This window comes from Girardinichthys multiradiatus, chromosome Y (assembly GCF_021462225.1).
Source record: "Girardinichthys multiradiatus isolate DD_20200921_A chromosome Y, DD_fGirMul_XY1, whole genome shotgun sequence".
Lineage (NCBI taxonomy): Eukaryota > Metazoa > Chordata > Actinopteri > Cyprinodontiformes > Goodeidae > Girardinichthys > Girardinichthys multiradiatus.
Window position 1 is genome coordinate 33,093,410 of NC_061818.1, and position 26,293 is coordinate 33,119,702.

Sequence of the window (26,293 nt, forward strand, 5' to 3'; positions counted from 1 at the left end):
GGATCAGGAGTTTAAATTCAATTCAAATCAACTCTGTGGTTTTTATCATCTGCGTCTTCTGGCCAAAGTTCAACCTTATACCTTCCTGACTTGGAGAAAGCCATTCCTGCTTTTAGTAGCTCTTTATTTGAATTATTCCTTTTACCATCAGGATGGAGATACAAAAAATCCTTTATCCCCGCTGCTATTAGCCTGCTCAATTTCAGGTCCACATTGTAAGGACATGATATTTTTTGTTGTTTTGTTTAGTTTTTTGTGTAGCTGATTTTTATGTTTTCACTGCTGTCTGCACTACAAATTACCCCTGGGGGATAATAACATTTACTTGACTTGACTTGACTCTAGACTCAATTATTGCAGTGGACTCTATATTGGTGTCTCCCAGTCTTCCCTGAAACGTCTTCAACTTGTCCAGAACACGGCTGCCCGTCTTTTAACCAACACCTATCAACGTGAGCACATAATCTTTGTCTTATCCCCTTTACACCGGCTTCATGTCCTTTTTATAATTAATTTTAAACTTTTATTGTTTGTTTTTAAAGCTCTTAATGGATTGGCCCCGCCTTGTTTATATGACCTTCTACATCTTTCTGAACATGGCAGATCCCTGAGGTCTTTAACTCAACTTTTATTTGATGTTCCAAGGACTAGACTTAAGCATAGGGCATAGGGTTGACCGGGTATTTCCAGTGGCAGCACCCTGACTCCGGAACCAACTTCACTTTGACCTTTTTGCTCCACCAGGCATCTTTAAATCTAGGCTAAAGACCTATTTTTTCAGGCTGGCTTTTAATATCAAGTAGTATGATGGCATTTTATCTATGATTCTTATTTTCCTGTTGTCTGCTTTTATGGTTGTATGTATTTATGTTTTTTTTCTCTCTTGATTCTCACTGTGTTTCTGTGATCTGTTAAGCACTTTGATCACCTTGGCCATTTGTTTTAAAGCACTATATAACTCAATAAATGAAATTAAATGAAAATAACCAACCCAAACAGGCTTTAATTAAACAGGATAAAAACCAGAGGCAGGTTTAAATAGTCCAGGAACAATGAGCCCTAATATTTCCAGTTTTCATAGCAGGCACAACTTATATACACTGCTCAAAAAAATAAAGGGAACACTCAAATAACACATCCTAGATCTGCATGAATGAAATATTCTCATTGAATATTTTGTTCTGTAAAAAGTTGAATGTGCTGACAACAAAATCACACAAAAATCATCAATGGAAATCACATTTATTAACCAATGGAGGCCTGGATTTGGAGTCACACACAAAATTAAAGTAGAAAAACACACTACAGGTTGATCCAACTTTGATGTAATGTCCTTAAAACAAGTCAAAATGAGGCTCAGTATTGTGTGTGGCCTCCACGTGCCTGTATGACCTCCCTACAACGTCTGGACATGCTCCTGATGAGACGTGGATGGTCTCTTGAGGGATCTCCTCCCAGACCTGGACTAAAGCATCCGCCAACTCCTGGACAGTCTGTGGTGCAACATGACGTTGGTGGATGGAGCGAGACATGATGTCCCAGATGTGCTCAATCAGATTCAGGTCTGGGGAACGGGCGGGCCAGTCCATAGCTTCAATGTCTTCATCTTGCAGGAACTGCTGACACACTCCAGCCACATGAGGTTTAGTATTGTCCTGCATTAGGAGGAACCCAGGGCCAACCGCACCAGCATATGGTCTCACAAGGGGTCTGAGGATTTTATCTCGGTACCTAATTGCAGTCAGGCTACCTCTGCCGAGCACATGGAGGGCCATGCGTCCCTCCAAAGAAATGCCACCCCACACCATTACTGACCCACTGCCAAACCAGTCATGCTGAAGGATGTTGCAGGCAGCAGATCACTCTCCACAGTGTCTCCAGACTCTGTCACGTCTGTCACATATGCTCAGAGTGAACCTGCTTTCATCTGTAAAGAGCACAGGGCGCCAGTGGTGTATTTGCCAATCCTGGTGTTCTCTGGCAAATGCCAAGCGTCCTGCACGGTGTTGGGCTGTGACCACAACCCCCATTTGTGGACGTCGGGCCCTCATACCATCCTCATGAAGTCGGTTTCTAACCGTTTGTGCAGACACATGCACATTTGTGGCCTGCTGGAGGTCATTTTGCAGGGCTCTGGCAGTGCTCCTCCTGTTCCTCCTTGCACAAAGGCGGAGGTAGCGGTCCTGCTGCTGGGTTGTTGCCCTCCTACAGCCTCCTCCACGTCTCCTGGTGTACTGGCCTGTCTCCTGGTAGCGCCTCCAGGCTCTGGACACTACGCTGACAGACACAGCAAACCTTCTTGCCACAGCTCGCATTGATGTGCCATCCTGGATGAGCTGCACTACCTGAGCCACTTGTGTGGGTTGTAGAGTCCGTCTCATGCTACCACGAGTGTGAAAACACCACCAACATTCAAAAGTGACCAAAACATCAGCCAGAAAGCATCGGTACTGAGAAGTGGTCTGTGGTCCCCACCTGCAGAACCACTTCTTTATTGAGTGTGTCTTGCTAATCACCAAAGATTTCCACCTGTTGTCTTTTCCATTTGAACAACAGCTGTGAAATTGATTGTCAATCAGTGTTGCTTCCTAAGTGGACAGTTTGATTTGGCAGAAGTTTGATTTACTTGGAGTTATATTGTGTTGTTTAAGTGTTCCCTTTATTTTTTTGAGCAGTGTATATGGAATCACCATCATCATTTTAATATCAGTGCATGCAATATTGCAATCGCAGATTACTGCTTGGTTGCAGTATCTGGTAGGTTGTAATAATTCAGGTGCCATGCATTCATGCTTTCGGCTAATACATTTGGCTATTTGTATGGGCACTAACTGTCCTTTACGCCCACAGCTTATTTAGATCTTTGTGGCCAAGATAAGAAAGCTTAGGGAGAGTGGTGAAGACATACTGGAAGAGTAGGAAAATTTATACTGCAACTGCAATATCAAACCATAATTGGAATATGAAATTTTCTAAATATTGTGCAGCTCTAGTGTATGTAATCACTCCACAAAGTTGTTTTTAGTGGCCTTCCTTTTGTAGAACATACCTAGAACAACTCCAAAGAGAAGCAACAAGAAGGCATTCTAACTAAGTTTGCGAATCACCTTTTCAAGGTAGAGGAGCCCCTATTCAAGCTCCCACTGGAAGGTCTAAGCTTCTTGATCTTTAAGACTGAGCCCCAGCACCCTTTGTAGAAACTTAATTTCAGGCTCTTGTGTCTGGGATCTTTTTCTTGCCTTTTGGCTCAGAAGAGACTTCATCGTTGTGGACTACCTTCATCTACAGTTCCATCCTACCATCTCTACTGAACAAGATAGAGTTTGTGTCTTTAACTGACTGCAAAGACGATGTCCATGCATGAATAATTAACTGGAATTTGAAGTTGAGTTACTTTAGAAGCAACATTCCTACTTTTTTGTGGTTGAAAATTATAGCCTAATAAGTCATGAGTTTCTTGAAAAGGAGCTCATCCTCACCCTTTTCTCCACAACATCTCTTTGGGAGGCTCAAGGAAAGGCGGGCAGCCCTGGAGAATTTCAACTAACACAAAAAACAAGGATGATGACCCAGCTTTGGTCAGATGCAACAACAGTGACTAAATACAGCCAAAAGCTTCTTAGAACAGTCACCGGTGAACAGATAATCACTATAACTCTCACACAAAGCTTCTGGCCTGACAATGAGATCCCATAGGCTAGTTTCAAAAGCTTTAACTCTAAAAAAAGAAAAATAACAAAAAAATAAACTCACTTCTCAGACTATTACAGTGCCATAATATACGTCTCCTGGGAGAGAGGGTTTTATCTCCACTGTTGACATGTTTTTTTTTTGGCTATTACTAAGTCGGTTTTCATCCTAGATTGTCTGTTACTTAGTTAATCTGAGTGCCAAAAAAACCTTTAGTTTCTTGTCTTTAAATGAGAAATGTCTTTCTTTCTTTACCTGTGTGTTTAACTGGTAACAGATCGTAGGCATCGAGATGGCTTTGTTAGCATGAAGCTAAGTTTCAGCACAGCCAGAGCAGAGATACCGTTGATGGTGGATGCTAGACTTGACCTGGAATGATCACTTCAGAGCTTAATCCCAACCCACCAAGCAGATGTTTCAGTTCATGCATTCTGTGTAAACAGTAGTATATTTGTACCACACGAAGGCTGGAGTAAAGCATCACCCACCCATCATGACCCGTGGAGCTCTCCGTGTCTGGACATGACATTTCTGAAAGCTGTGCGTTGTTTTAGCTGGAAGAGCCACCCTTTTCCTGTCTGACCTCTTCATTTGAGAGAGGAACTGATGTGCTTGGTGCTGTGTGACATTTAACTGTTTGGTTTGGTGCTGCTTAAAAAAAAAAAAAAAAATCCCATCACTGACGGTGAACACAGGGACCTAAAGTATCCTGTGGTTTCTAAAGGTTAGCAGCATTCTTGCCTGCACACATTGCCCTTCTCATTGCCTTGTACTTCATTAACTCAGAGCAGAGAAGACCCACGTGCAGTGCAGCCTGACAGTAGATAGTATTTATCATATCTCTCAGTGTGTAAGCAACACATTATCTGTCAGGAGAATGAATTATTCTCCTCTATCTCCTGTTGCTGCATTGCATTTCGAGCATTATTCCGACATTGCAAACTCAAGCTGTATGCAGGTTTTTAACACACATGCTGGTGCTTAAATAAGCTCAGAATTGCCAGTAAAACACCAACATATAGGATTTTGTAAACATAGCCTCGCATGACAACTGAAAGCATAGCCCCGTATAGGCTTTACAGTCTAACACATGCCCACGCGAGCTCACACTCGCTCACCGTGTACACACAAACGCACAAGAGCCACAATCAACCAACGGTAGAGCCGGCTGGTACACTCGGCCTGGTTTCTATGGCAACCGGGTTGCTGAATCTTCCCCTGTGTGAGAGGCGACGGTGGGATGGAGAGATGAAGCAGAGGATGTTTCGATGGATTTGTGTTTGGGCGCCCGTGTGTGTGTGTTTTTTTTCTTCTTTTCTCCGCTGTGGGTGGGTGTGAGGGCGCGGCCTATGTGCTCGAGTCTTGTAAGTTTGTGTGTCGAGTTCAAAAAAAGCACACTCTTGCCTGTAGGCACGCAAAAAACAAGGCAAACGCTGTCTGTTGCAGCAGTTCGACCATGATGATGTGCTTCCTGTTGCTCAGACTGAGACTGTGGAGGCTATCAATGGGAAAAAGCTATTTCATGTTTCATTTTACAGCAAAACATTAAGAGCCAGAAAACACTCACAGACCCATTAAACGATCATGATGCAGCATAAAATTAAAGGGTTCATTCCAATTTATTATTAACTTAAAGACAAATAGCTAATGGGCGGTTCTCTTTGCATCTCTTTATTTCTTATTTGCTTTCCTACAAAGGGAGGAGGAGGAGGTCAAGTTAAGCAATGATAAACCTCCTTTCACTGGGTCAGAGGTCGCCCTCTTGTGGACCAAGTCATTTTTTAGCATTGAGGACCATAAATAACTTTATGTGGGATCATTTAAATAAGCCGTAATACATTTGTTACATGAATAATAATGTATCTATAATTAGCTGTGTACTTACCTTTTTTATTTCCTGTGCAACAGTCCATCAGAAAATACACTAGATCACTAGAGCTGGTCAAAAACACATATAAATATTTATGAAAAGCTACTTTTTCCATAATTGTAAAATTTTTTATATAAATCGTAACAAATATTTAGTTAACAAATAATTTATTGGATTGTGGTATTTTTTGTCCCTGATTTAAAAAAATGCTACTGATAAAAAGAAATTTGAGCGATTTATGTGAATAATCATTTTCAGTACTATATGCTCTGTGACATTTAAAACATACTTCAAAGGCTCAAATCATTAAATGTCAGTCAGTGGAAACCGGTAAACTGAGACCATTGCCTTCAGTTTACTGCTGCAGCACCGAACCCCCACCTTACATCGCTTCCTGACTTCATCCATAATGATTCTTATTGTTCCAGATGACACAAAAAGGGACAAAAGGAGATGCTGGGAAGAATGGCATTAGAGCAGAGGTTCGGAGTAATGGAACAAAAAAGAAATGGAAATGGGGGTATGCGGGTTCCCTGTCACTGCCCACTTCTTTCTCTTGTCAGCTGGACCACTGAATGGCTGATGACTGCATACCAAACCTCCATCTGGGTCTCAGTGTGTTCAGTCCTGCCAGGACTAAATATATTTACCCAGATTGCAAATGTAGCACAAGTCCTGAAACCTGACACCCGCCCCCCCCCCCCAATCTATAGCCAGCTTCGGCTCCGTACTCGCTTCTCGGGGGTTGTGGAGGTGGGTACGTGCGTGTGCGCGTTCATGTATGACAGGGGCTGGAGGTTAAGAGTGCGCTCTCTTACTTTCAAACACATTTCTGGCTGTCTCCTTTATCATACACACCACACACCCGCACATACACACAAACACACTCATGCACTTGTTAAACTAACATACAGACATCTTACACACACACACCCGAACAGAGTGGACTCTGGCTTTGTTCCCTTGCTGTGCCGGGGTGCGGCAAGCGTGGCAAACGAGGTATGGAGAGGACTGAGAGGATTCCAAGGCCCGTAATGGTAAGAAGTATCAGGATAAATTTACAAGCTGCGCATGTTTGGCCACATCTAACTGAAATGGAAGCATGGTATGCAAGCCTGTAGCTGAGTGAGCGTTAGTGTGTAAAAGGACAGAGTTTTAAAAGTTCACTAGACACATTTCATTTTACATTTGACAGCTTAAGTAGATCTTTCAGTCACATCCCAGTTTGTATCTGTCTTTGCTCCCCCTCTTCCGACTGTACCCTGCAATTCCATTTTGGGCCGGACCACAGCTGCTCAAAAGGCGTTGCGTTTTTAATTAGACCTCCAGTCCCAGTGTCTGCGTCGGTCGATCAGCCTTCCCAGCATTGTCGCTATTTCAGGGGGCTTTTCTCACTGCTGTCCCCCTTATTCACTCATAGCCCCAGCTTCAAACTGCTTGTGGTAACCTAACAAATAACTTCAAGCTATACAACTTCAATATACACTTGTTGATGATTGAGTTTTCATAATGCTTGAAGTTAGGAATAGCAGATGTATGCATTTAAGACACAACCAACAGTTATATTTGCTATTTCTGTAATGTGTTTTATGTTCCAAGTAATATATTTGAAAAGATTCAGAGCTTAAAGTGGCAAGCTCAGACTTATAGCTTCATCCCTAGCTGTCATAAATCCTAAAATAGTCGCATCTAAATGATGGTTCCCATACAGAGATACTGTATTTTTTGTTTGTTTGGCAAAATCAGTTAAAGATTGTCCACATGGTTTTGATTTGAGGGACTGAGGCAGAAATCAACAAATTATTGATTGAAAAATTCTGTTGTTTTGTTAAACAGAAGAGTATAACTGTTAAGTTGATTAGCCATTACATTATGACCAGCCGCCTGATACTGACTATTTAGCTGCTAACACAGCTCAGACGTATTCGATGTACTGAATCCAATAAATCTGAAAGTGTGCTTTAGTGTCTGGCACCAAGCTGTTAGTGGCAGATTTTCGTTTTATTTTTGCAGGTTTCCAAGTTGGGTCTTCATGGATTAGACCTGTTTGTTAGTCTCATCCAATGGATAGTTCTCTTGAGTAGGATTTGGGGAATTTGGAAGGTCCAGCCAACAGTTTAACTGGATTTGTTGCCCAGCCATGTTTGCAGGGTGGTGAGGAGGATTATCCTGATGTAAAACAATGGAAAGAACATGGTTAGTAATAATTTGCGATATAAATGACATTTCAAATACTAAAAAAATAATTTTTACCCCTGTTCAAATGCATTAAAATTTAAAATGTTTTTTTGTCTGTAAACATATTAACAAACAAAATTTGCCCTTTGAGGCAGTTTGTTTTGAGCTTAGTAAAAGCCATATAAATATTAGGGACATGTAAATAATTCAATAATTTTCAGAAAGCCCTTTTTAGTTTGTGTGTTATCGGCCTGAGTAGGCATAAGCCTGTATGAGATTCTCTCAGTATGATAACCTTGACAGTTTTTTGATATTATGCACAAAAAGGTAAGGCAAAAGTATATTTAATGATGTCAATGCCCTAAACAGAAAAGCAGCAAGCCTCCCTGATATAATTGTTAAATTATAGTAACAACAATGCTTTCTAATACATATATTTATTTTTGTTTGGATTTTGATACCTAGATTTACATCTCTAGCAACATTGCTTACGTATTGGACAACAAGTCTTCAAGCAGAATTTGGTCCAAAACAAAAAATCGTTGTCTGAACTTGTTTAGCGCACATGTCCAATCATGTGTCTTCATATTCAACACACACAAGGTAAAGATCCAGTTGACATAAAAGCAAAAGGTATTTTGCTTAGAATAGGCAGCATGGGTCCCACATGCCAGTATGCAACCATGATGTGTTGTGTGTTCCTGGCTTCTCTATCCAGAATTATTACTGATCACACGTTTCCCCCAATCGTGCTGCTATTATTCTTTGTTCTCCTTTCTGGAAGTCTCTGACCTCTGAAGCCAGTGAGCATCCTTCAAGTTCTGCAACAGTTAGAAAGCTATTACAGTTAAGACACCTGAATCCTGCATTTTTGTGCTTCATGCATCTAGTTTCAGGGAGGGATGTTCACTAACAGCTAATATACATACCATAATAAAATAATAAATGCTGGCTAAGAGATAAGATCCTAAGCAGATTTTCTTGAGTAGAAAACATAATGTTGTCTTTCAACTAAGACATTGATGATCACACCTTTTTAAAAACGTTTTTGCCTCCTTAAAGATTTCTTCTAATTTAACTTATTTGTCGCATTTATACATTTCAGATGCAAAATCAAATTTTAATATCAGACTTTTTTATCTTGAATATACCTAGATCCGAGTGAAGGTACAGCTACATCGAGGACTGAGGCTTCCGTATTTGGGTTGCACGATCTATCGCCACGCAGTGCACCGCGCCGTAAAAATGCAGTGTTAAAATAATTATTTTGTTTATTACACAGGAAAAAAAGTATCAAAACCAAACTGGATCCATTTGAAAATGCTGTTACCCATAAAACCTAATAAGTGGCTGTGCCACCCTTGGTGGTAACAGCTTTTGTCAAGCATTGATTGCAAATAGCAATAAGTCTTTTAGATCGGTGTGAAGCGTGATGATCTATTCTTCTTTGCTGAATTGTTTTAATTCAGCCATGTTGGAGGATCTTCAAACAAAAACAGAGTGTAACAAGGCCATGCTACAACATATCAATCAAATTTAAGTCCAGACTTTAACTAGGTCATGATTGCAGCTATTTATTTAGGTCCTGAAGAAACAAAGCAGCCCCAGACCATCACACTACCACCACCATGCTTGATTGCTGGTATGATGTTTTTTTTTCTAAAATGGTTTGTTAGTTTTTTGGCAGACGTCTGTGATGAGATCATCAATATGTTTTTGGCAAATGTGAGATGAGCCTTTGAATTATTTTTGGTTCTTAGTGATTTTCACCGTCCAACTCTCCCATGGAGGCCATAGATAGATAGAGAGAGAGAGAGAGAGAGAGAGAGATAGATAGATAGATAGATAGATAGATAGATAGATAGATAGATAGATAGATAGATAGATAGATAGATAGATAGATAGATAGATAGATAGATAGATAGATAGATAGATAGATAGATAGATAGATAGATAGATAGATAGATAGATAGATAGATAGATAGATAGATAGATAGATAGATAGATAGATAGATAGATAGATAGATAGATAGATAGATAGATAGATAGATAGATAGATAGATAGATAGATAGATCGATAGATGTGACAAAGACATGGTGAAAGGCCAGTTTCAGCCACCAGATTAGAGATCCAGAAGGGATACTGTAATTTGCATACATGACTGTCCTCTTGGACTCCATCTTCCCTTCTTTTGCGTTTCTCCACCTCATTCTGTCCTAACTAAGCTAAACCCGCTCTCCTTATGAAGTTATTGCACATTTTGCCCCTTTTCTTCTCTGGATTGTGTGCTAAAACTCAGAGATAAAGCAAGAAATGATATTTAATTGTCTCACTTTTCATCTTTTTTATTCATTATCACATCATCCTGTGTGATAAGTCTGCAGATATTTGTATCTGTTTAATTATCAGGTTACAGGGTTCGCAGTACGTGTTAGCTCTCTGATGGTAATCACCTCTTAGTCATACGCTGTGGATTCTTGCAACACCTGCTGTGATGGTCCTGTTGCTTGTGGCAGTAACAGATTCAAATCTTTAAACTCTGCCCTGTTTTCTGGCACTGTTACAGAATGGCTCGTTTGATAGTAGTTACTGTGTTTATTTTTTCAAACATTAAACAAAGGAATGAATGATTACTAAATTATCATACCATTAATACCGAGTCAATATTTGCTTAGTCTTGTAGAAATCTTCCTTTTCGTTGCTGCTTCAGAAAACAATGAGTTCATCTATATCTTTGCCAGAGGACCTTATCATTTTTCTAAGACACTCATGTTTTCCCATCCTCTCCTCTCTCCTTATTACATTACCTTCCCCCATTCTGTTGCTCTTTTTTCCCAACTCTATTGATTAAGTATGTTTTTCAGCCAGGAACCATATTTGGCAGCTTGATGACTGAATAAATAATAGAAGTTGGTAGTAGACAATGGAATACTCTCAGTAAAACACCAAAGATTTGAGCAATGTTACAGACAAATGATGGCATCTTAAAACTCAGCCGTGAGTCAGATAATTTCAAACTTCTGTGTTTGTTTTATGTCCCCAACTGCTTCCATTCTTACAGTAAAACCACTGAAAATTAATATGTACAGGGGTTGGACAATGAAACTGAAACACCTGGTTTTAGACCACAATAATTTATTAGTATGGTGTAGGGCCTCCTTTTGCGTCCAATACAGCATCAATTCATCTTGGGAATGACATATACAAGTCCTGCACAGTGGTCAGAGGGATTTTAAGCCATTCTTCTTGCAGGATAGTGGCCAGATCACTACCTGATACTAGTGGAGGAAAACGTTTCCTGACTCGCTCCTCCAAAACACCCCAAAGTGGCTCAATAATATTTAGATCTGGTGACTGTGCAGGCCATGGGAGATGTTCAACTTCACTTTCATGTTCATCAAACCAATCTTTCACCAGTCTTGCTGTGTGTATTGGTGCATTGTCATCCTGATACACAGCACCGCCTTCAGGATACAATGTTTGAACCATTGGATGCACTTGGTCCTCAAGAATGGTTCGGTAGTCCTTGGCAGTGATGCGCCCATCTAGCACAAGTATTGGGCCAAGGGAATGCCATGATATGGCAGCCCAAACCATCACTGATCCACCCCCATGCTTCACTCTGGGCATGCAACAGTCTGGGTGGGACGCTTCTTTGGGGCTTCTCCACACCGTAACTCTCCCGGATGTGGGGAAAACAGTAAAGGTGGACTCATCAGAGAACAATACATGTTTCACATTGTCTACAGCCCAAGATTTGCGCTCCTTGCACCATTGAAACCGACGTTTGGCATTGGCATGAGTGACCAAAGGTTTGGCTATAGCAGCCCGGCCGTGTATATTGACCCTGTGGAGCTCCCGACGGACAGTTCTGGTGGAAACAGGAGAGTTGAGGTGCACATTTAACTCTGCTGTGATTTGGGCAGCCGTGGTTTTATGTTTTTTGGATACAATCCGGGTTAGCACCTGAACATCCCTTTCAGACAGCTTCCTTTTGCGTAAACAGTTAATCCTGTTGGATGTGGTTCGTTCTTCTTGGTGGTATGCTGACATTACCCTGGATACCGTGGCTCTTGATACATCAAGACTTGCTGTCTTGGTCACAGATGCGCCAGCAAGACGTGCACCAACAATTTGTCCTCTTTTGAACTCTGGTATGTCACCCATAATGTTGTGTGCATTTCAATATTTTGAGCAAAACTGTGCTCTTACCCTGCTAATTGAACCTTCACACTCTGCTCTTACTGGTGCAATGTGCAATCAATGAAGACTGGCTACCAGGCTGGTCCAATTTAGCCATTAAACCTCCCACACTAAAATGACAGGTGTTTCAGTGTTTTGGGTATCCTTCCATAAGCTTCTCACTGCTGTGACTGGGTTGGGTTTGTAGACCACCTTTTTGTCTACAAATTCCATGCACCACAGTTTTGTTATAGTCACATCCAAACTTTGACTTTATCGTCCTTCAGTCACCTTTGACCTAATTTGTTGTTATGCTATGAGTCATTGTCCATCTGAAATGTCTATTTGTTCCATAGCTTTAACTTTCTGATGTTTTAAGGTGTTGACTGTATAATTTCACTTTATGCCTTTTCCTGATGATACCATATCTTTTGTGAAGTGCACTAATACCTCTTGCACCCACATAGAATGATGCTACCACCCCCACACCTCAAAGTTGGAATAGTGTTATCAGGCTTTGCATGTTTCGCCCTTTTTCCTCTGTAGAATCAGAATCAGCTTTATTCGGTAGGCTTGTGCACACAAATAAGGGATTTGAAAAATAAGATTAGTGAATCTGACTTTGAATTGGTTTCATCTTTGCTGAGTGGTCTTTCAGCCCATGTTGTTACAGGACTTGTTTCACTTTAGATACTGGCACTCTCTTACCAACTTCAACCAGCATGTTCACAAGGGGTTTTCCTCAGGGCGTTTAGCTATGTTTATCAGATGTGCATTTCCGACCAAAACACATTGTGGGACATTAAGCCTGTCTCCCTCCTGAATGCTATGTGGATAAACATTCCAGTGCTGTTTATTCTGCTGTTTATACTGCAAACAGATTTCACTAACTAACCAGTGTACTGTAATGGGAAATTGTCTATGCTACTGTTTTGTTGGTCCAAAGCTGAAACATTTGGAACATCTTGGCCTTCTAGGAGCCATTCATGTCAATTATCTGCCTTTTATATTTATTTACAATCGATTCCCATATATAGGCCATCACTTTCTCATTGCTTATGTAGCCCTGACTCTCTCGCTGGCTGCTTGCAACAAGCTGCTCCGATGGTTACTATGACACTGCTGAGGTCCCTGCCATGGCTCTTCCAATAGAAAGGCAGCTCTGCCATCAGGTGGCCTGTAGCTATTTTGAACAGGAGCTGTCTGTGAAGTGAAGCAAGCAGCTAAATTAGAGACACAACCTAATGACATCTGGGAGGAGGAGTAGTGAGGGGGTAGGAAATGAAGAGTATTCTCTCTCTCTGCGGGTCTCTCTTTTTTGATTTTCTTTGATATTTATAAAATAAATGGATGACTCAGACACTCATCCACCTTTAAAAAGTCATTGCTTATTGATCTCCCTCCCTACTGTGTTTTCTGCATCACCAACCTGTTGTTGTGGGTGGGTTAGATGATGCTCTTGCCCTTTTTTTCCTTTAAAATGTTCCAGCAGGACCTTCTATCAGGTATTTCTTAGTCACTGCTGCATGCTGGGATGCACCTGAAAGGCTCATAAAATGACTCAGGCCCACTAAGTGAGGTGCTGCTGTTATTGAACTCATTAGATGCTGCTTGGAACTCACAGTGCCACCGGCGCACCACTTTGACCGTTTCCTTAAGTAAAACAGGAAGTGGCGAGCAGCCTTCCATCGCCCTGGTAACAGGGAGTGCCTGCACTCATTGTGCTGTTGCAAAGACACAGAGTGCCTCTGTGAAACAGGTGGCGGAGCGAGAATCAAGATCAATGTTTGTCATTTCATTTTAAATCCTGCAGATTTACATGGACAGCCATCAGAAGCAGAGACAATGAATAATCATACATCAATGCATTTGCAAACATTGACTCATAGCAAAGCTGCTTCACCCATAAGTGTTTTTTCCAGACATTTGACTCCAGCCAAAGATCTGTACAGTTTTTTGTGCTTTAATATAGTTGAAAAAACGTAATGTAGTATGTGAGACCCCGCAGCTTTAAGAAGCAGCACCAAAACTCCCTACCATTATAAAAATGTCTACTGTTTGGGAACATTAAAGTTTCTTATTTAACTATAGTGACGATGGGAACAGAAAGGTGGACGAAATCAAACCCAATGCCGATGCTTCTTTACGCATTTGAAGAAAGGCAAGCTAAATGTAAACTTCACAGAAAAGGAGAAAGGTGATAAATAATATTCAGTTTCCTGTAGCATTCAACCAACCCCAGATGCCACGTGAGTCTTTATAGGAGCAGATCCTACTGTGTCGAGGGAGTCCATTCAATGAGAGGGGTTTTCCCAGCAGTGCTAGGAGCACAAATAAAAAAACCTCCAAAACCAAGTTTGATTATTACCGAAAAACAAAAACCATGTGGCTATTTCATGTTATTTGACATTTTGATGGCAGATGGGATCATTTAATTGCTCTACTAATTCAGTCTATAGTTTGCCATCCTAAACCTTTAGCGAGTGGGAAGTATTTCAGACTCACAGTTCGGGATGTGTGTTGGGTCAGAATTTTCTGTACCTCCTTAAGGGTGGATTATTCATACGGAGACTGCAGGTAACAATGATCTTTATTATCCACCATCTTTATAGCTGATTTAATCAGGAACTGAAGCCTTGACTATAGCACATTATCACACTTGCAATGGTTTACTGGTAACACCATATAATTTGTATAAGCCTTCTAACTATATGAAGTACATCCTCTGTTGTAGCTTACCACAGAAGCTTCCAACAAGAGTATGTAGACTAACACACTGTGAAAGAGCTCAGGGCTATGTTCCCAAATTGATCTTGGGTCAAATATAATCTCTTTTATCTTCCTAGTGTTCATTACAAGGCGATCCACAAACTACTGGCTTTTCCAGTTGCAGAGTAGGCAGATAAGGATGGTGTCATGAGAAAATTTCACGTTGTAATTTTTTAGGTTTATACTGACACAGTTAGTACAGCTCTGAGGAGGACCCGTGCTGATCGGCCTGGGATCCGAGATAACCTTGTTAACCTTTACATGCTGAACATTATTTAAAAAGAAAAAAATGTCATTTAATAATAAAATGACTCACTTATTTAATTTCATTCGGTATATGCCATAATAAAGAGGGTTGGAGAGCATTCAAAGCTTAGCTAAAATATATAAAAAATACAGTAAGCCCAATCTGGGCCATTCAGTTTTTATTAAAATATCCTTCAGATGTCTGTCCTGTCTGTGTTTTTTAGCCCAGACAGGCTGGAAAATGTCCTTTGTGAATGTGTTGCAGACCATAAGTAATGGAATCAGTATGATTTTCTTCCCCACTGCATTCGAGTGTTTAGCTATATAGAGGAAAAAATAAATAATATCACACCAACAGATCATCAGGGATGAAGTTTGAGAATGTGTGTTACTGTTGTAGCCTCTTAGGTGTTGTTTTTAGCAGAATAATACATGGAAATTAAGAAATCTACTAATTAAATGTCTAATATGAGAGGAAACAGAAAGTTTACAAAAATCTTTAAAAATCTTTAATTTTCAGCAAGCTGTTGGATCATTATTTAATAAAATACTACACACCATTCAAGATTTAGACGAAGATTTAGATGAAAGGTCTACTGCTCCTTAGGATGTGAGAACAGATCACTTTGGTTCTCCTGATCTGACTATAACTAAGATGTATTTATGCAAAATTCAAACAGGCTGCGATTCCATAGAGAAGTAATTTGTTAACTTTCTATATGGTTTCACAAGAAAAACACGGGAGAACCAAGACTCCCTGCTATCACTAAGAGTATTGGCTTATTGGTTCCCTACCTGACTAAGACCTTTCTTCCCCAATTACTCAGTTTGATCCAAAAGCCTTAATCCATTTTAAAATAAAGCTGTAACATAACATAATGTAGAAAAGTAAAGTACTGTCCATATATATTGCCCATACAGACCCCCTGATCACATACTGATGCCTGTAAAAATCTTAATTTAATTTAGTCACATTAGATTTTGTTCCGAAAACAAACTCCAGAAGAATATCTGGTGGCAGACATTTGCTGGACCTGACGGGTATGATGTGTGACTACACTCGAGCAGGGAATTTTTTAAATCAACAGTGCATATGGCGTATGTCATCTTTGTGCATTATCAGAACTATTTTAAAAAGCCTACACCTAGTGAGTCACTTCTTCTGCCTGGCACATTCAGCTGTCCCACATTCTTGTCACTACCTCCTACAAAGCGGCAGGCAGCCTGTCAGCTAAAAAATACACAAAACAACAAAAAAAGCTAGAGAACAAGTGTGACGGTTATATAAATTGAACACTCAAACTCTTCATAAGCTGAAGAATGGCCAGGCTTACAGGACATGCCGCTTTTTACCTGGCAGGCTTGTCTGGATCAGGGTCAGCAGAAGAGAGTCAAGTTACCATGCATGAGTGGTGAATGTGCTGGAAACTTTAGCCACTTCATGAGAATTTTATATCCTAGCTGATATTATAAAGAGTTCCCGGTCTGTGGTATTGTCCATACTTGAGGCACCCACTCACTGAATCCCTCATGCAGGTTTGAGACCTTGTGTACACTGTCAGTCACTTGATTATTTAGAGTCAGCTTAAATGCAATATGAAGGGGCCCTTTGTGTTACTGTATGCTCACCTGAGGCAGGCTTTACAGCTCAGGACAAGAAGGTTTACAGTGCTGGCTGCATTTAAAGGCATCGCTGGAAAAGATGTGTAAAAAGCCTAGAAACAGATATAAACCTTTTAAAGCAGCTGCAACATCTCACACTAAACTTGTTTAGAAACAAACCTTTCATTAAGGTCTATCTATTCATGGGAGGAAACAAAATGTAGATATTATAGGAAATGTTAGAAAAAATAATTGTTTTCACAAAATCACCAGTGGCACAATTAGTGGTGCCCCAAATTATCATTTTAAAATAAACGCAGCTGAAGCATTTTTTATTTCTAGTTTACTTTCTAAATTTGATCACAATTTCTAGGAATTTCCAATTAGTAATCCAGGACTCTTTTTGTTCTCTGCGGTATAAACGTGATGCGAATGTGCAACATGGAAACAAGTCCAGATTGCAACACTGGAAGAGTATGCATTAGTTCCACTTGCAAAAAAAAAATTTAACAAAAAAATACAAAACATCAGGAAATTTCTCGTACCTCACTGTCATTACAACGCGTTCCCCCTAGAGGGCACATGCCACACTTGAAGAATTACCGGTCGACAATGTATCTCATTTCCACTGTTCAGTACGGCTGAGGAAATGTGATCCTGTGGGCCTGTTTCACTTCTTCTGAAAAAGCAAGAACGTCTAAAATAATGAGACATCGTAAATAAAAATATTCTGGTAGCCTTTTCCTCAAAACCAAAAAAGGATAGTCATTGGAGTTTTTGGCAGGAAAATCGTCTGAAAGACAGGGTCAAATCAACACAGCAATGGTTCACCTTGTTAAAACGCATCACAAGAGAACATGAATCCAGTACGAACAGAAAAGAAAGAAACTAGTTAGTTGGGGTTCTTGTCAGCACGGTGTACCCTGAAAATTATTTTCTGCTTGCTAAACATCTTGTCACTTTTGTTAAAAATGAACTGTGTGTTTTAGGGCTCTGCAGACTCCTACACCAGCCGGCCGTCGGACTCAGACGTGTCCTTGGAGGAGGACCCCGAGGCTCTGAGGAAAGAGGCTGACAGACAGGCTCTTGCCACACTTGAAAAAGCAAAGGTCAGTCATTAGTAAGATAATGTTTTGGCCCTCGTTGACCTGTGCGCCTTGAGATCTGTATTCTGTCAAGCACCTTCCAGCATACTGGTATCTAATATCTGCTCCTGCTGTTGTGATTCCAGACCAAACCAGTGGCATTTGCTGTGCGCACCAATGTTGGTTATAACCCAGGTCCCAATGATGATGTTCCTGTGCAGGGCATGGCCATTTCCTTCGAAGCCAAAGACTTCTTGCACATTAAAGAGGTTTGAACATTGCCTACACACTTTTAAACCTTTGCCTGGAGAACGTGAGGTCATAATTGACCGTGGTCTCTGTAGCTGAGTCCACAAATGTAATCTAAAGGTAAGTGCAGTGTCAGAGCAGCCTGGATGCTCCACAGAAAGAAATGTCAGGAGCAGGGCTCCAGACTTCTCTGCCATAAAACAACTTGCAGTGATAGTGGGCGGAAAGCCAGTGAAGTTTTATACTTTGCTGCATCGTACTGTACAGCCACGTTCCATCGAAACCGTAGCAGGCCATGAGTGGGTGTTGGTAGCAACAAAACTTACAGTGCAGTAAGAAATTGGTGCTCTGGTTTTTAGAGGGGAAAGAATACCTAAAAAAATATCCTAAATTCTCAAATTTCAGTGTTTATATGTTGCACAGTTCTGCACATAAGTCTGAAATTACCAGTGAGTCATTGTATTTGAGTCTTTATTTTTTCCTCCCTGGTGGGCCAAACTTTCATTGAATGTGGTCTTAATGAATACAGCTCTCCAGGCTTTCTGAAGGGCTTTTAAAGTATACTTTGCATGGGTGCTTTTTCACTCATTTCTATTTGTTAAGCCATTTAATTCATCATCCATCATCTAGACATCACCCAGACAGAAAGAAAGACTCCTAAAAATTAGTGTTCAGTCTATACTTTGTTAAAACACTTTTTAAATAGCCGCCTGTCACAAAAAGAACATTTCTTTATATTTATTCAATTAAATCCAAAATTTACAAAGATAAGATTTTATTTTGGCACCAATAAGCTTATTTTCAGCTAGATAATATTTGAAACCTGGTTATGTTTCAGATTTTATTCCTCACAATTTCATTTTAATCACACACAACCTGCTACTATGGTCAGGTACAAAGGCTGGGCTGAAGATGCTTTCAAAGGCAACTAAAGCCCAAAGAACATCTTTGAAAGGCCACTTTAAAAGATTGCAGGAAGTTTGACTCTACAGAATGAAAACGTAGAGAAATACGGGTTGTTTTAAAACGTTTGCATATTTTATACATGAGATGTTGAGCATCAAAGGAGGAATTACAAGGAAGTCTTCTATTAAGTGGAATTGGGTAGGAGAGATGTTTGTGTGATCTAACAGTTACATGATACACAGTACTTTTCACATTTTGATACATAAACTAAAAAAATATATTTTAACGGGATGTTTTTGCAATAAGACAGCAAACATTTGTCCATAATTGTGAGGTAAAAGCATACATAGTTTTCATTTTGTTAATTAATCAGAAAATTGTGAGGTGTATTTGTGTTCGGCTCCTTTTACCCTTCCATGAAATCCAGTGCTGGCTGCATTCAGACCCTAATTAGTAAATTGAGTCCAGCGGTGTCCCACTTAATCCATCTTTTCTGAGTAGGCCTCAGAGGTTTGTTGCAGAACATTAGTTAACAAACAGCATCATGAAGGTAAGGGAATACAACAGACAAGTCAGAGCTAAAGTTGTGAAGATTAAATGGAGTAATGACAAAAAATCAATCTGGGAGACTCATCCAATGGCTTCTCCGTGCGTCTCCTTGCCAACCAATCAGCATCAAGTCTGCAGTAATCCTTGGCCAATGATCCTTCAAGGCTCCGCATTTAAAGTCTCCCATTCATGGATCTCCCAGCTGTCAGTCGAGCTTAGACCCTCCTCCACCCCATCGCCTCCATTGGATTCTCAGTTCCATTACCATCGGGCCTCCTCTCCATCACCAGTACCAGATCCGGGGGAAGACAATTCTAATTCTAATCCTAAGACGTTCATCAAGTTCATGCATTCTCAGCATTCATGTCTTCCTCTGGGGTCTGAGCGTCAAACAAATAAACATCCATCGTGTAACTTCTCTAATCGCATTTTGTGTTTCTTATAGTGAGTCTCTACAGGATTGAAATCAAGGTTAGGTTATAAAACAGTATTCTAAACTTTGATCATCTAACAGAGATCTGTTCAATCCATCATCTGAAAATGGAAAGAACATAAACCCTCCATGGCCGTCCGCCTAAGCTGACGAACAGGGCCGAACACGGAGAGCATTAATCAAAGAAGAGACTCATGGTACGCTAAAGCGGAGAATCGTTTAGATAGGAAGGATTTAGTCTTGTACTCCACAAATTAGGTCGTTAAAAGAAAGCTGTTCGCAGTTTGTCACAAGTCATGTAAGGGGACACAATGAACGTGTGAAAGAAGTGGTGAGGCGAGACTAAATGTGTACATTTCCAGTTGAAATGCAAAACAGTATTTGTGTTGGAAAACGAAGGGCCTGATCATACAGTGCCCAATGGTGGCAGCATCATGCTGTGGGACTGCAGAACAGGGATGCTGGTCAGAGTTGATGAAAAGATGGATGCACCTAAACATCCAGCGGTACAATGGAACAGTTCCCATCAAAGCATATTCAAGGGTGAAGATGGCCCAAAGTTGCAATATTTCACTCACTTGTAGGTGCAATATTAAGGACTACCTCATGCTCTACGTGTGTACTTAGTACTTTGCAAAGTTAATTTCAGCTTCACTATTTTTACTGATTGCTATTTATTGTGAGATTTAGTGATGTATGGTATACTAAGTTTTCTTTTTACATAAGTATTAGGCTTCTTAACCAGGACCCGAGTCCAAATTCCGTACCTTAACATGTAAATGTGAGCTGGTATGACAATAAAAATCCTTGAATCCTCAAATTGAGTCCTTAAATTTAATTTAAAAATTGTCGCGAGACTTATGATAACAGACTCCATCCTTCGCCTCATCAGTCTCTTGATGTGCAAAGCTGGTAAAGATATGCCCCAAATGACCTTCAACTATTTAATCAGGGATCTGAATCCATATTCCCATCAAATCTTTCTGTTTTTGGTTCTTGGTTGACAAAATTTAAAAAAAATTTATTATTACCTTTTTGTAAGGCACTGTAGTTACTTCTGTTCTGACATTGCTAAGCCATGCTTTATCCATTTAATCTTACTGATGTCTGGCTGTTTGACGTGTGTGCAGAAGTACAACAACGACTGGTGGATCGGGCGCCTGGTGAAGGAGGGCTGTGAGGTGGGCTTCATTCCCAGCCCGGTCAAACTGGAGAACACCCGCCTGCTGCAGGAGCAGCGGATGAGACAAAATCGGCTCAGCTCCAGGTAACGGTGAAAGGTCCTCTGTGTCTACACTGCGAGCAGCACAAACAACAGCCCCGCTTTTAAAAAAAGGGGTCAAACATGAATCACTCCTGATCCACCATTTTCTGTAAAACACACTAAAATAGACAGAGGCAAAGCTGTGAGTCACTTTAGTACTCTGTGCTTCTTTCGTACATACACGCCGGCTTCTTTTGTTGCTGTATTTACAGTTATTTTCTTGGAGCAACTATGCTTATTTAGGATATGAAATAAAAACACATAATTTTTTACCGCCTTTTACTTTTACAGTAAATCTGGAGGAAGTTCAAGTCTGGATGTTGCCACTGGAACTCGCAGGCCAACCCCTCCAGGAACAGGTAAGGTCAAAAAACATCCCGCTATGTTTGCAACCTTAAGGCAAGAAAGTGTCAAATAAGACGGGTGCTTGGTTCTTTACATGAAGACGTTAATAATTGGCTAGTTACCCGAGCATGATGATGAAACGTCTCAATGGGCTCCTGTGAGAAATGAAAGAGGTCTTCGGAGGTCTGTCATTAGCACTCAGGATGCGACTGAAATAGAGATGAGAAAAGGCAATGATCATTAGAGCTGTTAAGTATGTCTGGTTTGTGTGCGTCTGCATCACTGTTTCTCTGCAGAGCTGCCGAAACAAAAATAAATCAACAGAAACAATTATTGTTGACTTTAACTGTTTTTATCAGATGGAGTCACAATGATGAAGTTTAGACCTTTAAAAGTGCAGTTCTGGGAAAAAATGTAGTTTTTGGTCAGGGCTTTGTAAAGATCATTCTCGAAATCCTAATAGTCCTCCTACTTCCTTGTTCCATCCCGTGACAATAAAACAGCCCCACAGCATGATGCTGCCACCACCATGCTTGACAATTGAGACACGGAAGGTTTCACCTTGACCCCTCCAAATGTACTCATCACCCCTAAAATAGCCAAATAGCTCTTCTGACATTCCTTCAGAAGGCATTTGTCTTGTCCATGTGGTCAGCTGCAAATTTCAGTCAAGCTCGGAGGTGTCCTCGAATCTTCACTGAAGTCCTTTGAGCTTCCCATTTTTCAGAATATTAGTAAGTGCCATCAAACAAATTATTTTGCATACCCAATTCTTGGTTTCCAGAATAATGAAGTTGTATGTTGTATAATCATTGTAATCTGGAAACATATTGGCTCAGATGAATCAATAAAATGTATTAAATCCATGCCCATGATGACTGCATATGAATACACACCTCCTGAGATGATAAAATTAGATAAGATTTGCATTTTGGTTGTTTATTTATTCAGGTCCTGAGCATAAACTTGTTGCCTTCCCAAATCTACCTTAAGTATCTGGATTATTTCCAGTTTCAGGTTTCTACAGATGTCAGCCATGACAGTTTCTTTTGTTTCCAGTATGTTAAATAAATATACTTCAACCTCTAAAATGAACTCCTTTTCCATCCAAAATCCTGGATTGACACTTTAAAACAAGACCCCACCACTAACACGCCATGATTTAGCTTGTATTCTTCTCTTCTGCATTCGACTTTCTCTCAGTCTCTATTGCAGATCCTCCTGTTTCCCACTTCTTTCATATCAACACTTCAAGTTTAGTTACTTTCACACTGAATTCACCTTCTCTGCTGTTCTCGCTATTACGCCTGACATCTGTGCTGTGCTTCATGATGATCTGTTGTGTTCAACTTTTAATAACTTTTTTCTGTTATAATCACCTTTTCTATCACAGTTTATGTCATCTTTTGCCTCCCTCTTGGTGCCTCTCATGTTCTTTTCCTCCTGTCGGCATCTCTTTGTTATTTGCTCTTTTTTCTTTCACTTTTCTTCATCCTGCTTTCTTCTCTGTCTCATCTTCTCTGTACAAACTGTCCACCCCACCATTAGCTCCCGTGGACACGTCCACAGCAGCCTTTGACGTTGACCCTCTCGACCTGGATGCCGAGGAGACCCCTGAGTCGCAGGGTGACCCTCGCTCCCCCAAGGGCATGTCAGGCAGCGTAACTTCCCCCCAAGCGAACGCCCACCGACTGCCCTTCTTTAAGAAGGTAACATTAAGCAAGCCTGGCCTGGGACATCTTGCTGTATCCTCCTTCCTCCAACCTTCCTGAACTTGAGCTCTGAGAGGTGGCTGGGGTTAACATCTCTATTTCCCCTCCTTGTTTTTCACTAACTGCTCGCAGTTTAACCATCCCTGCTGCTATCTCCCAAACCTAACCCTGTTTGGCCGTGGACGGCTCCTTCTCAGGATTGTTATGCTGAGACACATTTGAATGTGTGTTTCTGTGCTAGAAACACTGACTCAACACTCAAACACTGAATAATAAAACGTCTCCTCTCCCGTTTTTTTTCTAATCTGAACCCGTCAACTAAACATTGTCTTGTGTTTTGTGCTTTTTTTTGTCTCTTTTCGCTTTTGTGTGGAATGATGCTGTAGGTGGCCCAGCTAAACAGAAACAGAAGTCGGTGAGTGTTCATTCTCAACACTAACCTCTAACATTTAATCATTCTTTATCCTCTGCTCTTTCATGATGTCCTGCTTGCAGAAGGTTTTAGCAGCCCTTCAACTGTTTATGCTTCCAGATAATCACTGATGCAAAAAAAAGTCCACCGAATGGCTTTCAATTTATGTTGACGCATCTGTCATTTCCCCTGAGTCCCGTATTACAGCCCTCAGTGTGCAGATGCAGGTGCAGCCCCTGTTAGTCAGAGTATGGCTGTAATGCATCCTGACATGCTTTCATTCCCATTTATGATACCTGATTTGAGTGACAGTAGCCCACAGTCAGTGTTGTATGCTTCACTGCGTAATTTATGCTCATCATAATCATAAGCTCCTATAAGGTTATTTTAGCAGTGAGAGTAGCAGGCAGCAGTAATGTTTGCTTTGATATTTACACAGGAGAAACATGCTTAAAAGTCCACACAAATCCAACTTTTGTTAGACATTTATTCTTTGGGGACCAAAATCCCACATTAGGGCAGATATTTTTTGCTTTAAGTCATGTGTACTACACTTAGTGGCACCCCTGCTGTTTATACTTAGTCTTCTCTTTTAGTATTTCACAAAATTCTTTGACTTTTCCACTTTACACAGTCTCTCTAGATCAATTTAGCCGAAGGTTGATTTTGTGTCTTGTGAACCATGTCTGTGTTAATTTGGATCATTACCCTGCTGAAAGTCCCAGTGAACACCATTTTTAGTTTTCTCATCAAATTTTCATTTAAAATCTCTCGGTATTTCAAAGCGTTCATGATGGCAGGCACTCCAACAAATCTTTGGAAGAGAAACAGGCCCACAGCCTCACAGATCTTCCACTATACTTAACAGTGGTCATGAGGTGATTATCCATTCCTTTGTTTTTACATGCCACCCAATTGGAGTGTTTGTTGCTAAAACACTTAATTTTAGTCTCATCCGGCCAAAGCACTTCGGTCAAGTTAAAGTCCTAGTCATGTTTAACAAACTCTACACAAGGGGTGCCCAAGACCAGTCCTCGAGAGCTACTATCCTGCAACTTTAACATGCAACCATGCATAAAAAAAACTGGTTTATAACCAGGCCCTTCAGGGCTGAATGATAAACTGATGGGGAAATGCAGCCATTTAATTCAGGTGTGTTGGAGAAAGGATGCCTCTAAAAGTTGCAGGATGGTAGCTATAAAGTACTGGCCCTGGGCACCCCTGATTTAGAACAATATCTGCAGGCTTGAGAATATGAGAGTGGGTTAAAGCACATGCTGCAGCAGGAGCAGGGGGCCCAAGTAGGAAGTTGGATATGCAATGGTTCCACCTGTAGAAGAAGTAATGAGAAGTTTTTATAATGAGGTGTGACATAGGAGTTGGATGAGTTTAGGCCTTTTCCCAAATGTAGTTATTTTATACTTCCCCTTGTAGTGATAGTATCTATATGTATGTACGCTATCAACCAAGTTACTTACGGCTATAAATTGTGCTCAAAATTGTGCTCTGTGCCTGCTTTAAAAACATCAGTGGAGTTGATGTTTTCAGCTCTCCAGCATTGCCCTTTTTATTGACAAGAACCATTTGGCCATTTTTGCACTGTGTATTTTTGGCTCTGGTGAATAGAAACGAGGTGAAAGGAGCTTCCGTTGTTCAGGTTTATGTAATGTAACATTTGAACAGGTCGCTCTAGTGCTTTCTGATGCCTGAAGTGTTATACCAGCACATAGAGGAGTGGGCACGCTTGGAATAAAAATCCAAAAAGGGAAATAAATTTCATCCAGTTTTATCGTTATCAGAGAATACAAGGCAGATGACTATCATTACCCAAATTAAAGTGGCTTATAAAAGGGTATAGAACTCATGATTGCAAACAAATACAGGATTTTACAGGCAATTTAACCTTTAAAAAAAATTCAAGACAACACAAGAAGGTGACGCAAAACAACTAAACACTTGAAACTAAACAAACTGAGAGTGCTGCAGAGTGGGACGGGGCTGTGATGGGATCAAAAACCAGCATAATAACAACAAAGAGTTGTAAAATCAAGACGATGAGAAAGAAAAATCATGACAAAACCTATAGACTACATAAACAAATTGCATAAGAATAATCATCCAATCAGAAATTACACTTAAAAAATAAGCCCTCAATTCTCTACTTGCAGAACAGTGCAAAGGTCTTGAGTTATCTATTTGTTGATTGTTAGCATTGGTTTCCTGAAGCACTTTCAGTGTTTTTTCTAAGGAGTTTTACTATCTTTTCATGCTTTGTGAGGTTTTTAAGTCATATTTGGGCAAATTCATTCCCTGCCTCCCAGTAAGGTCCAAGTGACGTATGTTCGCAGACATGAAAAGGTATTTGGAGACCTTAAATCAGACTTATCAAGCATTCAGGCATTAAAAGGCCCTTAAACTAAAGGAATGACCTGATGTTGTGTCTACACATGAGAAATTAGTAAAAAACTAATTTTTAATCTATCTTTAAGGAGTTTTTTTGATAACATTTTGTCATAGTCATAGGTTTTGTTCAATTTTCTGTAGTTAAATCTGCTTAAAATGCTAAAGATAACAGTATTTGTAATAACAAAATGGTATTTTAGCACCAGCAAGGTGATCACCAAAGAGGTATCAGCTGAAAACCTTGCAGACAGTAAAGGATCCTCTCTTACGTTGTGTGTTAAATCATGCAGATGTTGTTCATCTGCTAAGACTTCCTCTGGCGTTCTCTATTTGACCACTTATTTTATTCCTGATGAGGAAGCTTATAAACTTATAAACTGAGGGAAGTGGAGTGGGA

At 40.4% G+C, this 26,293-nt stretch overlaps 1 protein-coding gene across 5 annotated transcripts in view; it reads left to right on the plus strand.

Annotated features, from left to right (window-relative positions):
- LOC124864790 (voltage-dependent L-type calcium channel subunit beta-1-like) overlaps positions 1 to 26,293 on the plus strand; it is a 48,523-nt gene that overhangs the window by 8,676 nt on the left and 13,554 nt on the right. For 2 of the 5 annotated variants that reach the window (XM_047359697.1, XM_047359698.1), the window contains exons 3-7: positions 17,528 to 17,647; positions 17,770 to 17,892; positions 20,891 to 21,027; positions 21,316 to 21,383; positions 22,918 to 23,078. In XM_047359697.1, the coding sequence (XP_047215653.1) occupies positions 17,528 to 17,647; positions 17,770 to 17,892; positions 20,891 to 21,027; positions 21,316 to 21,383; positions 22,918 to 23,078 (609 nt within the window). Of the gene's footprint in view, positions 1 to 6,386; positions 6,598 to 17,527; positions 17,648 to 17,769; positions 17,893 to 20,890; positions 21,028 to 21,315; positions 21,384 to 22,917; positions 23,079 to 23,467; positions 23,497 to 26,293 lie in introns of those variants that run through there. The other 3 variants (XM_047359699.1, XM_047359701.1, XM_047359702.1) reach the window with 2 other exon arrangements.